The 13,379-nt window shown below is 44.7% G+C and overlaps 1 protein-coding gene across 1 annotated transcript in view; it reads right to left on the bottom strand.

Annotated features, from left to right (window-relative positions):
* WWC2 (WW and C2 domain containing 2) overlaps positions 1–13,379 on the bottom strand; it is a 164,209-nt gene that overhangs the window by 18,972 nt on the left and 131,858 nt on the right. The window contains exons 10-16 of the mRNA XM_022570913.3: positions 13,164–13,253; positions 11,465–12,087; positions 8,129–8,258; positions 7,323–7,403; positions 7,143–7,229; positions 4,632–4,824; positions 3,252–3,416 (exon numbers count right to left, since the gene is read on the bottom strand). Of these exons, the coding sequence (XP_022426621.1) occupies positions 3,252–3,416; positions 4,632–4,824; positions 7,143–7,229; positions 7,323–7,403; positions 8,129–8,258; positions 11,465–12,087; positions 13,164–13,253 (1,369 nt within the window). The remainder of the gene's footprint in view (positions 1–3,251; positions 3,417–4,631; positions 4,825–7,142; positions 7,230–7,322; positions 7,404–8,128; positions 8,259–11,464; positions 12,088–13,163; positions 13,254–13,379) is intronic.

Here is a 13,379-nt window from a genome sequence, read left to right as displayed (position 1 = left end):
ATAAATATGAAGGCTGAATAAAGTAAAATAAAAAGCAAAATACAAACAAACAAAAAATTCCAGCTGTTTTAAAGCAATGGAGAGCAACAAAGGCAATTAGCACTCGAGGACCAAGATCCCAGGGCAAAGGAAAACGCAAGGAGGTGAAGGGACCATCACTGCCACTCTTCTCCCCTGGGGGGCATGTCTCAGTTCCAGCGGTGAGGCACACAGGCTGACAGACTGTGGCTGCCCAGGGCTGTGACAGTGATGGGGGGATGCAGAGATGAAAACTGAGTGGGCGACAAGGTAGCCAGCATTCAAAGGGCCAGAGAAAATGAACTGTGAAGTGAGTCCAATGTTCTGCACCATATTCCTTTTGGGACATTTGCCCTTCCTAAGCTACATACGTGCAGAGCAAGAAGCTGAGAAAGCACAACCAGCTGCTAGGAGGCTAAACAGTAAGCAGATACCTCAGTTGCCTCATGGTCCTAGGGAGAGAAAAATTGGAATTCAGGTCCCTCAAGTGATCCAGGTGATCTGCCCATATTGTAATCTGCCTTCCAGAAGAATATTAAATCCTCTCTGGAGGAAGCTATCAGCCAGATCCTCTACAATCCATACATAATATCCAGCATTCCACTGGAAACAGGGCCCAATGACTGAAAGCCAAGAGAAATAAGAAGCAAAAGAAGCAGACCCATAGGTGATCCATATACTACAGTTATTTAGAAAAGGAATTAAAAACTTCATAATTAATATGTTCAAGAAAACTGATGAAACAATGGAGAATTTCCCTAGGATAAACACAAAGAAAAACACATTAGCACATCAGAGTGAAATTGCTGAAAATCAAAGAAAAAGAGGAAATTTTACAAACAGTGAAAGAAAAAAGATGTAATACCTTTTAAGGATCAACAATTAGACTCCTCCATCAGCTGAACAGAATCAGTGGAAACCAGGTGACATGTTATTTTTAATGTGTTCAGAGAAATAATTATTCACTTAGAATTCTGAATATGCAGGAAAAAAAGTCCTTCACAAATGAAATCAAAACAAAGATGCCGATAGACCTGTACTAAAAGAAATACTAAAGAAAATTCTCCAGGCGTAAGGAAAATGACCCAAACTGGAAGCACAATAATGCAGAAAGGAAAAGAATATATCAGAAAGGGTAAAGATATAGGAAAATCTAAATAAATACTGATTGTCAATAAAACAATAATAATAATGTCTTGTGGGATTTAGAATAAATGTAACTAAAATATATGACCAATAATTGCACACAAGGAGGAAAGGGAATCATGGAGTTAAGTCTTTAAAAATCTTTGCATATCAAAAAAAAATAATGTATTTCTTTTCTTTTTCTTTTCTTTTTTAGGGATGGAGCAAATGAAAATGTCTTGAGAAAGGTGTTTGTTTGATGGTGTATCAGTGTCAATTCTTCCACACTGTTGGACCAACTGGGCAGTGTTGCTTCTTAAACACACACACACACACACACACACACACACGTCAATGAAGCCTTCTTATTATATAGAAATTTTAAAATATCAGGCTGTTTAAATTTTTACACATTTCACTTTGAGTCCTAATTTGTTTTTCATTGCATCTACCTATTTTCCCTAGCACTATTTCTCTTGTAAGTAATCTTACAGGAGAGAATATTATACATCCATGAGTTTTACATTAGGCAATCCAACAGCTGCTTTTTTTTAATTTGGAATTTTTGAATTTTATTTTATTTATTGTTTTATACAGGTTCTTATTAGTTATCCATTTTATACATATTAATGTATATATGTCAATTAAAAATACATTAATTAAAATATATTTCAATTAAAAAAATCTTTGCACTGTCTGAAAAAAAGCAAAAGCATTAATTTAAGACAGTTTCTAAGTCAAGGATGCATGATGTAATCAGGGTAACAGCAAAAAAGAAAAGACTGTAATACTAATGGTCTAAGAGAAGGAAAAACCAAAATTTAAAAATACTTGATTAATCCAAAAGAAGGAAAAAAAGAAACAGAGATAGGACTAAAAGAAAACAAAGAGTAAGATGACAGGTTCAAAGCCAAATATATCACTAATAGCATTAAGTGTAAATAAATGAAATATTTCAATTAAAAGATGAAGATTTAAAAACTGGATAAGAAATCAAAACCAACTATGTACTGCTTACAGGTGAAACACTTTAAATATAAGAACTCAGAAAGGTTGAAAGTAAAAGAATAATAAAAGGTGAACCATGCAAATGCTAGCCAAAAAAGAACTGATACAGCCTTACTGATACCAGACAAAAGTGTTATTAGAGATAAAGAGGGATAATTTATAATGATAAAAAGGCAAGTTGAACAGAAAGATACAACATAATGCTAAATTTATATTCACCTAATAGCCTGGATACAAAATACATAAAGCAAAGATTAATAGAACTAAAAGGAGAAAGAGACATTTATAATCACAAATTGGAGATTTTATTATACCTCTTAATAATTGATAAAATAAGCAAATTGAAAAATCAGTAAATGCAGAAGATTTGAAAAGTAAAATTAACAAACTTGACCTGCAGAAAATACACACTTTTCAAGAGCACATGGAACTTTTACTAAAACGGAACACATGCAAATCTCAATATTCTCTATGATTGAATATGTATAAAAATTCATATAAAATACACCACAGTGAAGTCTGTTTTATTCCAGGAATCCAAAGGCAATTTAACATTCAAAAGTCAATCAATGTATAATCCACTACATTAACAGAATAATCTTAAGAAGATAACCACGTAATCTTCTTAAGAGATACAGTAAAAATGCTTGATAAAATTCAATATCCATGCATAATAAAGCTCTTAGCAAACTGGAAAGAGAAGGAAACTTCCTTAATCTGATAGCAATTACCTGTAAACAGCCTCAGAAAAACCATTCCAAATGATGAATTATTGAAAGCCTTCACTTTGAAAAAGCATAGTACTGTCTACAGAGATAGATGACTGTACTGTCTACAGAGATAGATGGCTAAGTCAACGGAACAGAATAGAAAGTTCAGGAACAGACTATACACATAGAGGATATCTGACTTATGACAAAAGTGACACTGCAGTGCAGCTAGGAAAGGAAGTATTTTCAACAAACAATCCTGGGTCAACTGGCTATCATATGGGTAAACAACAATCTTGACCCCACCTCAAACCTTGCACAAAGATTAATTTCAGATGGGCTGCAGATCCAAAGGCCTTAATGAGATGTGTTTCTCCAACTCTGACTCACCAAATCTATAGAATCGACTAGTGGCTGGCTTGGTTGAAATACTGAATCCTCAGTTTCATCTTCGTTCTTTTTGCACGGCATTTGCTTTGAAGGAAGCAAGTTATACCACAGAGTGAAAATCTCATTGGAAAAGGGTAAATCTGCCAGGCTGATCTGAGTTCCCGCCTATGTGAAATGAAAGGAAAAAAAGAAAAAACAAGAGAAAATAAAATGTTTCAATTCATATTTGCTCCCTCTGATATAATTAAGATTACTGGACAAGTTAAAAAAAAAAAAGCAATACTCATGATATATAGCACTGGTGGATTTTTTTAAAAACTTGGCAATGTCTTATATTTTCCGGTGTGACTAAATAAGAAATATAGCTGATCCTTGAACAGTGTGGGGTTAGGGATGCCAACAACACCCCCGATCCTGCAGTCGAAAATCCATGTCTGCCTTTACAGTTGGCCCTCCACGTGTCAGGTTCCACATCCCCAGATTCAACCAACCACGGATCATGTAGTACTATAGTGTGAATTTAGTGAAAAAAAAAAAAATCTGTGTATAAGTGGACCACAAAAGAACCCCAGGGTTGGATTTTAGATTGGGATTACGGTTGACCCTAGGACTACACGGGTTTCAACTGGAGACTGCAGTGTTTCTTGAACACCTGGGCACACCTCTAGACACCTGTTTGAACACCTTATGTAATGCTGCTCTGGCCACTGTGCGCAATGATGTGTTAAACTTGCTATTAGTTATGTGTGAAGTCTTCTGCATCAGTATTTAAATATCCTATTGCTCTAAACAGTAACACTTAAGGCTTCCTAGAAGCTCTAACACCATGGCTGGGAGAACGAGCTGAATGAAGGAACTATACTCAGTGTCCTGCTTAAATCTGTAGCAGTCAATTAGGTGTGGGATGTCCCTTTGATAGCTATCCATCATTGATGAGCTGTGTGACCCTGGATGCATTACTTCTCTAAGCAGTTCTTCATCTGAAAATAGGGGTCATCATACCCTTTTCATAAGATTGTCAAGAGGATTAAATGAGATAATGTATACAAAACACCCAGCACCAGACTCGTATTGGGAATAATAAGCATACTCCACAGTGATGGTCATAACAGAGGCCAAAGTTCTTCTTTATCTAAAGGTTAGAAATAAAAAGTAGATTTTACAGAGAATCATAATTTCTAAGCAAATTTGGAAGGTCTGGAATAAGAGAATAGAAACCAGAAATCACTACTTCAGATAAAAAATGAAGCCACTGTTGGGTGTGTCTGAGGCATTGGGCAGATCGGTAGAAGTATCGAGGCTGGCAAAACAACAACTAGAAAATTATTCTCAGAATATCCGATAGTGTTATCTGATGATGGAGATGATGAAAAGTCCTACCAGGCACTCTTCCCTTTGGTGTTTACTGACAGAGCACAGATCCACCCTCAGCGTCTTCTGCTGCAGGGCTGTCTGGGAGATGGCCACTCTGAACACATCACCGAATAACAGGGACTCCGCGGCTGGATGGACTTTCGTTCGAAACAGACAGCTGACATCAGTTGAGGAGGGAAGCAGAGCAACTCTAAAGTATCTGCAAAGAACAAGGATGAAATGGATTTCACTGGTTCAATTATATTGGATTCACAGCTGGTGTTTGAAAGTATCTGCCTGGGAGAGAAGCACAGGGACACGGACTTCATCTCAACCCAAAGCTCTGCTGCCACCATGGTCGTCATGCTCAGGGGCGCGGAGGCTCTGTTCTTAACCCGCCGGTGCTCCGATCGTGCAAGGCCGAGCCTGCCGCCCGCCCCGGGGCTGCAGCAAAGGCACGTGGTAGGGAAGTGAGAGGGACGAAGACCATGGGGCAGACAGATTTACGTCCCACCTGCCCGTGTCCTGACCATTCCACAGTGACTGCCACCTGAACCTGGGAAAGCAGGAACACACCAAGTAGACACGGGTGACTTTGTCCCAAAGAACACTCATCCTGCATATTAAACAAGAACTGCTGATGGTCATTCCCCAGGAATGGAACACATTATCCTACTAGAGGAAAAGAAACGCTAGTAGCACATTGTTAAGAAAATTTAAAACAGATGAATTTTAAAAGTTCAAAAAAAGCACTGCCTAGCATCTCAGAAGTCTCAGATATGACAAACCGTTTTATGCTTTGTCATATTTTGAGGAAGAGTCAGAGATAATAACTTCTAATACTACTTTATTTTATTTATTTATTTTTTTTTTTACTCTCTTTTTTAACATCTTTATTGGAGTATAATTGCTTTACAATGGTGTGTTAGTTTCTGCTTTATAATAAAGTGAATCAGCTATACGTATACATATGTCCCCATATCCCCTCCCTCTTGCGTCTCCCTCCCACCCTCCCTATCCCACCCCTCTAGGTGGTCACAAAGCACCAAGCTGATCTCCCTGTGCTATGGGGCTGCTTCCCACTAGCTATCTACCTTACATTTGGTAGTAATACTACTTTAAAAGTGAGTTTTCTGAGCACGCATTACACGAGGATTGACAATTCCTGGAAACAGCATGAGGTATCTTCTTTTAAATACCAGAAAGAGAACACCCATTAAATCCCTCCCCACTCCCCCATTTCCAGGCTTTCTAATTCATATTCTAAAAAGCATCTTTCTCCAATTATAAAAACTGTAAATTCACATGAAGAACTGAGGAAGGCCATATTATTTCCATATTTTGTATCAACATTGATTATGGAGATTCAGCATTAAAAACCTAGTGGACCCTGGGCCACAGTCGTTAAGGCTGGAGATGCAGCAGAAGAAATCTTCTTTCCCTGCCTTCATGGAAAAGCAACAAAGGGAGGTATTTTAGAGAGGCGGGCGGGAGGGACGGGATGTTCTGTTTTTCCAGACTCAGTTCACCTTGTCCCGATGGCCTAACCACTTACACCATCCTCAAATGGTTCCGAGTGAAGAAAGTGAGATTTTACAGGGTTAGGAACCAAAGGCATAGGGGAAGGAAAGTTGGGGTGCTTTTCCTCTCATTCTGCTGCTGGGGAGGGGGTTGGGGGTCACTCACAGAGACCCTGTGGCCGCCGCCAACCCGCTGACGCATCAACTCTGCTTGTTGTCATTAATAATCAAAAAAAAAAGGTTTGACATTAGGAGAAAGAAAGAACGACTCTGAGGATATTTCATGCTAGTTGTCGTCTTGAGCAGTGTCAATATTTAGGCCAAGGCTTTCGTTACGGGTTTAAGAACACGTTGCCATGCGCTCAGGAAGGGTCAGGCCGGGCAGACAAGCGACCGCAGGGCAGCCGGGAGCAGAGGCCTGGCATCGCACTCTGGAGGCCACCTGTGACTTCCTGCGTGCGCCCTGCTCTGGCAGAGGCGGGACTTTTGCCGGCAGCCCCATCCTGACATCAGGGGCTTCATGCAAGTTCGTGTTCTTGGGGGATTCTGTAGTTTTGCCTGGACTTGCGGGTTGGCTCTCCCTGTTCACACATTCAATCCCTGGCGGATCTGTCCTTTCCCTGACAGGCCAGTCGAAGGTTAAAAGGCTGTCCACGGTGTGCTCCGAGATCTCAGCATACTTATCAGGAGGGGGAAGTCACGAATGGTATCACCAGCCGGTCCTCCCTGAATACTACTGACAGGTATCCCTAACCTCAGTGCTGGGAAGCGGGCTCTCTGGGGTGATCAAGCCACTCCCCCATATGCCCTCCCTCCTCCCTGCATGGTTCATAAAACCAAAGGAGGGGATCGGCCCATATCACCCCCTCTTCGCCTTTATCTAGTGCCAATTAAGACACAGTCAGCCCTGCTATGTCTTTCCCACATCTTCACTTGGATGAATTGCTACATTACGATGGAAAATTCTCATATGGACAATCTTAAGTTCTTTGATTTGTCCTCCACTGATTTTACTTACACTTTTGAAGTGTGAGGTATGAGGAAGGCATGAAGATTTCGGAGTTGTGCTACAATCACCATGAAACTTGACCTTTTTGCATCATATCTGTCAAAAGAGAAGCTGATGAGATAAGGAAGAGTATGGGCCACTTGTCACCGCACGGAGGCGAGACGCGCCCCTTCCTGCGCACATCCGCACCTGAGTCCGATTTGCACCTGGGCCGTCTCCGTGACGGCGACGTCCTCCTCACTGTACAGGACATCTTCGACTTCACTGGGCCTGGGGGCAGGGAAACAGCAGGTGCAGGTGAACGTTCGTGAACGGAAACATGCAGAGCTATGGTTGCTGTCTGCCACTTACTGATTCTGAATGGAAACCTGAACTAACAGAATTCCTCAGGACTTCACTAGGGGTCCAGTGGTTAAGACTCTGCACTCCCAAAGCAGGGGGCACGGGTTCCATTCCTGGGAAGGGGACTAAGACTGTGCAAGCCACACGGCATCGCTAAAAACAAAACAAACCAAAACAAAAAACAGCACTCCTCTACTAGCCAGTGGGCCTGACCCCACTGCAAGCTCACTTGTAAAAGTCTTGCTTCACCTTGTCAAGAGGAGTCTGCGTCTGGGCCTTGAGGGGAATGACTTTCTGGTGCCTGGGCTTCCAGAGCCTCCCCGGGGTGTATGGCACCCCAGATACACCAGGCTTTCTGAAATCTGCATACACGAAATGCTTCACGACGCGCCAAACAGGCACTGGGCAAGCCCTGCAACGCTCTCATTAAAAACGAGTTTACGTCTCTAAGAGGCTCGGCTGCCTTTGAGCATATCGGCCTGGTCCTCATTTCCCTGCTGATGGGATGTTCTGGTATCCCTGGAATTTTCAGCCTGCCACTTCTTTAATGCCTACAGCCCTTTCCCCTGCACAGAGTGGAATAAGGGCAGTGCGCTCGCGGTCTGTCACCCCGCGCCCGGCTGCGCGGAGAGGGCACCGTGCTGGGTCCTTACTGTTTCACGAAAGCTTCGTAGACCCCGCTGTCCCCGGCCACGGACTCATCCGAGACCGCAGCCGACACGCAAGTGGTTTTCTCCCCAAGCAAGTGGATTCCTCTTCTTTTGGGTAATGATTTTTCCATATCTAGGGAGGGGAGAGTGACAGCACTAATTAGAAAAAGTTAAGTACAAAATGCACACATGGTTTGGTTCTGAGGAATCCAAAACGAACTTTCGACCTGAGAATCAAGGATGCTACTATTCAAATCAACAGAAGTGAAGGGTTCCAGGCACTGCGACTTATAAGGTTCCTGGGATGCCAGTTATTTGAGAAAGAATCGGCTGCTCCTCTGTCCTGGATATTTTAAGGGAAGGGGTCCATTGCACACTTTCTCCAGGGCCCCTTGCCTCCCCTCCTCGGCACTCACTGCAGAGAACGCAGTCGCGGGTGAGAAGCTGTCTGCCTCCCTCAAGTACTGGAGACGTTTCTATAAGAGAGCTTCCAGCGCTCAGTGGAGAGAAAGGCTTCCTCCTCTTTTGCTCACCCCTTCTCTCCAGGCTCCCTCTCCTGAGCTGCTGCTCTAATAGAAATTAAAGAGAGAGTCTTTGACGTACAGAATTCCTCACTGGCTAATACCACTAAAAACTTTGTGCTACTGAATCTTCACCAACCACCACTTAACTTTTGATCTCTGACTCATATTCATACCCCGGCAACCTGCAGAGAGCAGGGAGCCTCGTTTAAGCTGTGTTCCTGTGTAATAAGCTACAAGCCCATGGCGTTCTTTCATCCTCAGGCAGGCGATCGGGATCAGTACTGGTATGCTTTTCGCCCCCCTTCTGAGTCATGACTTTACATCTTGTTAATATGTTTAAAATTTAAGGCTTCAGATCACAGGACTGATTGCTGCATTTTCCCTTTTATTTCTGGCAGTGGGAATGCTTCCCGCCCCCCATGATGAAGTGCCTTCTCTCCGCCCACCCCTCTTTGTGAGGGGTGAAGGTGATGACATGATTTATTGATTACCCCCAGGAATGACCACAGCAGCCTGAAATTGACTTTGACAATGACAGAGACTGACTGCGGAAGGACTTCCGAGTTATTCCAACTTGATTTCTGCCATCCAGCAGGGACTGGTGCTGGACAGTCAAATGTATATAAAAGGAACTCAACTTTAGCTGAACAAGAGTCTAGAGCACTGACAGGTGACCAGTGTCAATATCATGAGCCACCTGCCCCCATGCCAAGGTCAGACATCCCCCCCATGGACCGAGTGTCGCTGACCTGACCTGGAGAGAATTAGTCTTTAGGGTCAAATATATGCTTTCGGTTGTTTTCACATGTGAAACTGAATATTGCTTGCAAACAAAGCTCTTGGATATATTTTCCCCTAGTGTGACTTTTCAACAGCAGTGTTCTAACTAACGTGCATTTAAAAAGTTAAACGTTGTTTCATAGACACTCTGGAGATACCATTCTGCAGGCACAGACCCCTCAGACAGACACGGGAGCAGATCAAGGGTAGGGAGCGAGGCGTCGGACGCTGCGGGAAGCGCAGGGACGTCGGTGCCTCAGGACGGCCAGGCGGGGCAGACCCTGGGAGGTTCTCTCCCTCATCTCGTGCTTCACCAGCATGCAGCCTCATTTACCGGCCCCTCCAAACTGACTGAATGTGGACAGGTGGTCACTAGAGAACACTCCAAGTACATGAAGAGCAAAAACAGCTTTGAAATGCTCAAGAACTGTAAGATCCCTCAGGTCCAAAGCACAGAAGAGCGGCATAAAACCACTCCACTTTCTTCCTTCTTTCTCCCTTGCTCTGTCCTCCTTTCGTGAATGTCAGTGGTTTGTGACAGGAACTGGGTTTAGCAGAGTTTTTGTATTCCTTAGTGTCATACAGTTAACATTAATTACTGTGAGCTGAGTGCCGAGAACCAGGCACGGCTGGGTGCTTCAGAGGCAGGATGAGAGCGCTAACCCCTCCAGCACCCCACAAGGTAGATGCTGCCTCGTGCCCACTTCGCAGGTGAGGAACAACAAGCCCGAGAGACCCGGTGACGGGCTCGCCGGAGCACGGCCGGCCTACGGGGCCACTGCGATGCGAGGGCAGTCCGGACTGGCTTCAGGGGCAGCACGCACCGGGCCGCGCGCGAGGCCCCAAGGCAGGTTTCTGCTTTGCTGGAGCCATTAGGTAAGCAGCGCTCCAGTGCTATTTTCTTTGCGGTTATTATTCCAACAACACATCACTTGTTGGCACCTGCCAGGCGGGCAGCACGCAAACCACACAGCATCTCCTACGCTGTCTCTGCCCCAGGCCACTGGCAGGCGGTGGCTCAGTCCTCAGTATTTGAAACCACACAAACGAGATGGATCCCTCTACCTCTCTAAACATCTGAAATGGCCAATCAATCAATACCTAGAATTCCTAGGACCAAAAGTACAAAATAAATATGCTTACGGAAACAGCAGGAAAATCCTTCTAAAGAGCCTGTCTTCTCCTGCACTGTGGACGCGCAGGGGCCTGTGTGGCTCTGAGCAGGCCTCCTGGGACCAGCACTGGACTTTGTTTCTCATTTGGTTTGGGGCTGGCTCCTCGGAGCCCAACTGCGATCACCTGCCAAACAAGGTACCATCCCGTTCTCCTTACAACCACATCTAGTATAGTAAAACCTTCTGCCTCGCAACGGTAAACAATTACAAGTATTAAACTCTCCCTCTGTTTGGGTCTCTGTGAGCACAGATGCAGCAGTAAGGACTCAGGCCACTGCGCTTTCTTGGGCTGCAACTAGTACCGTGGCCACAAGAGGGCAGGGTGACACCACGCATGGGAACCGGCTTTCTCCCCATTAACTTTCCGCAGAGAGGGAGAGTCCGGCATGAAACAAAACTCATCGTTATTTATATAGAATTCCCACAGCAACCTAAACATTGAACCTTGGTACTAATTAGCTGGTATGCTAATTGCCTTGGTTTTCATCTGTTTTAGGCCAAGTTTGAAAAGAAGGTCCTCTTCCCTTTCTTGCTATTTCGGAACCAGAACCTATTTGCAAGCACGAAGTACGCTCACAAAATGTGTTCCCGGGCAGATGCCATACACAGTGGGGTTCTACACAACAGAGTGGATGCTCGATGATTAAATCTATCAAATACGGAAGGGGATTTGCGTTTGATCAAGAGAAAATGTGTACGTTTATTAATAAACATTCTTTCCCAAATGAAGCCAAAATGAAAAAAGAGCAGCAGAAAGAGAAGGGGGACATATACCCTTTGTTTCCGTGGGAAAAGTAATCTCCAGTCACTCTCCGTGAAATGGTCAAGAGGGATGCGCGAGAGCAAGGGTCTCCGTTTACCTGCAGGCCCTTCATGCGGCAGCGCCCTGGTGCGTTCGGTGAGGTCCTTATCCTCTGAGAGAGACGGGGGCGCTCCTCCCGGGTCAGAGTCCAGCAACGGCTGATCTTCTCCGAGGCCAATGTCTGCAAAGTGGCTGCTCAATTCACAGTCCTCAAGGTCAGCAGAGAAGTGATGGAGAGGGACGACGTCGTGGGGAGACAGGGGGAACGTGCCTTCTGAGACCAAGGGAGAGCCCGGTGGGGACAGGGAGGAAAGGGAGGACCGGGAGGACAGGGATGCCACGGACGTGGGGGCCTCGGGCAGGGCGGGGGCGCGGCCCGGGGCCGCGGCCGCTGCCACACAGGGACCGCTCCGGCCAGGCTGGCTGGGGGACTTGGCCACTTCGTGTTCGTGGATGGTGGTGATGGGTCCGGAAGGAATGTAGCCACCTTTCTCCTGCAGGAGGAAGTCCAGTTTATACTGATAATCCGGGTCCAGCTGGTCGCCCTGACTGGTGTAGTAGAGCTCGCTGGAGCTGAGGGAGTTGAGGGACCCTCTGCTGGACGTGTTCAGAGACCCCCGGCTGGAGGCCAGCGAGCCCAGGCTGCTCCCGGACGACATGGACAGCGTGCTGGCGGAGAGGCTGGGAGGGGAAAGCACAGCTGTAAAAACCGGGACGATGTGGAGACCCCTGCCGGCTCCTTCGGGCCGAGAGGAAAGAAACCCAGTGACACCAAAGAGCAGAGTCAACGACCGGGGTAAGAGAACTTGCTGTCACCCCACACGTTTCCAAGCTTATTCGTGAATGCTTCCAACCTGACTCTCTAAAGACTCTTTAAGCAGCAATCCTACTCATTAAAAATCATCCCCCTTGTGCAAAAGTTACAAAAAATTTACAAAGCGATCAAATACCTATTGATAAATCTACCTGCATAAATATCCAGAGGCAACTATGCAATTAAAAAATACAGAAGTTGGGCTTCCCTGGTGGCGCAGTGGTTGAGAGTCTGCCTGCCGATGCAGGGGACACGGGTTCGTGCCCCGGTCCGGGAAGATCCCACATGCAGCGGAGCGGCTGGGCCCGTGAGCCATGGCCACTGAGCCTGCGCGTCCGGAGCCTGTGCTCCGCAATGGGAGAGGCCACAGCAGTGAGAGGCCCGTGTACCGCAAAAAAAAAAAAGCACCATGGCAGACTAAGAAAAAATACAGAAGTGGGAGGGAGGTGTAATGAACCCAACAGCATGAAGGGTTAATGCAGTGACTCTACTTTTAAAGAATCAAACTTTTTATTTTGAGAAAGGAAGAGGCCAGCTTCTAAAGACAAAGGCCCCTGGGCTCACTCGCCTTCCTCCTCTTTCTATGTATATTTCAGGATGTATATTTTCAGGCAAATCTCCCCCACCTTCCCTTTTTAAAAGAAGGGATGAGGTGGAGAAATGTGTCATTTTCCTAAGTATGTCCTGATAGTTGAAATACATCTTCTTCCCAACACATTTTAAACATGTTCCAAAAAGGACCTTGGGGTTCATGAAACAAAAATAAACCAAACCCAAATTCCTGCATTTTTAAATTTGGTCATCCGAGTTTTAATTGTATTAGTATAACGATTTTCCTACTTTTAAGTCATTGAAAATAAAGAGAAAAGTAATCAAAGATGAACTACAACATGCCTGGATGCAGTCAAGAAAAATGTTCCCCTCAAGAACCAAACAGGCTTACTTTTTAAGTTGTGAATGCAAATATGTAGTTAATTTAGTAGTTTCTTCAAGTTTCTGTAGCAGCTCTTTCCTTCGCTCTTCCAATTTCAATCTAGACAAGAAAAAGAAATGAATTTATTTTCACAGAACTATGATCAAGCAGGAAAAGAAAGATTCTGAAAGAAAAGAAAGATCCTTATTATTTTCCCCTTGTGAGATCCAAATGAACTCGACACAG

This window comes from Delphinapterus leucas, chromosome 21, assembly GCF_059928025.1.
Source record: "Delphinapterus leucas isolate spDelLeu-1000000601 "Yukka" chromosome 21, BTC_Dleu_Yukka2, whole genome shotgun sequence".
Taxonomy (NCBI): Eukaryota; Metazoa; Chordata; class Mammalia; order Artiodactyla; family Monodontidae; genus Delphinapterus; species Delphinapterus leucas.
This window is presented reverse-complemented; position numbering and strand designations above follow the sequence as displayed.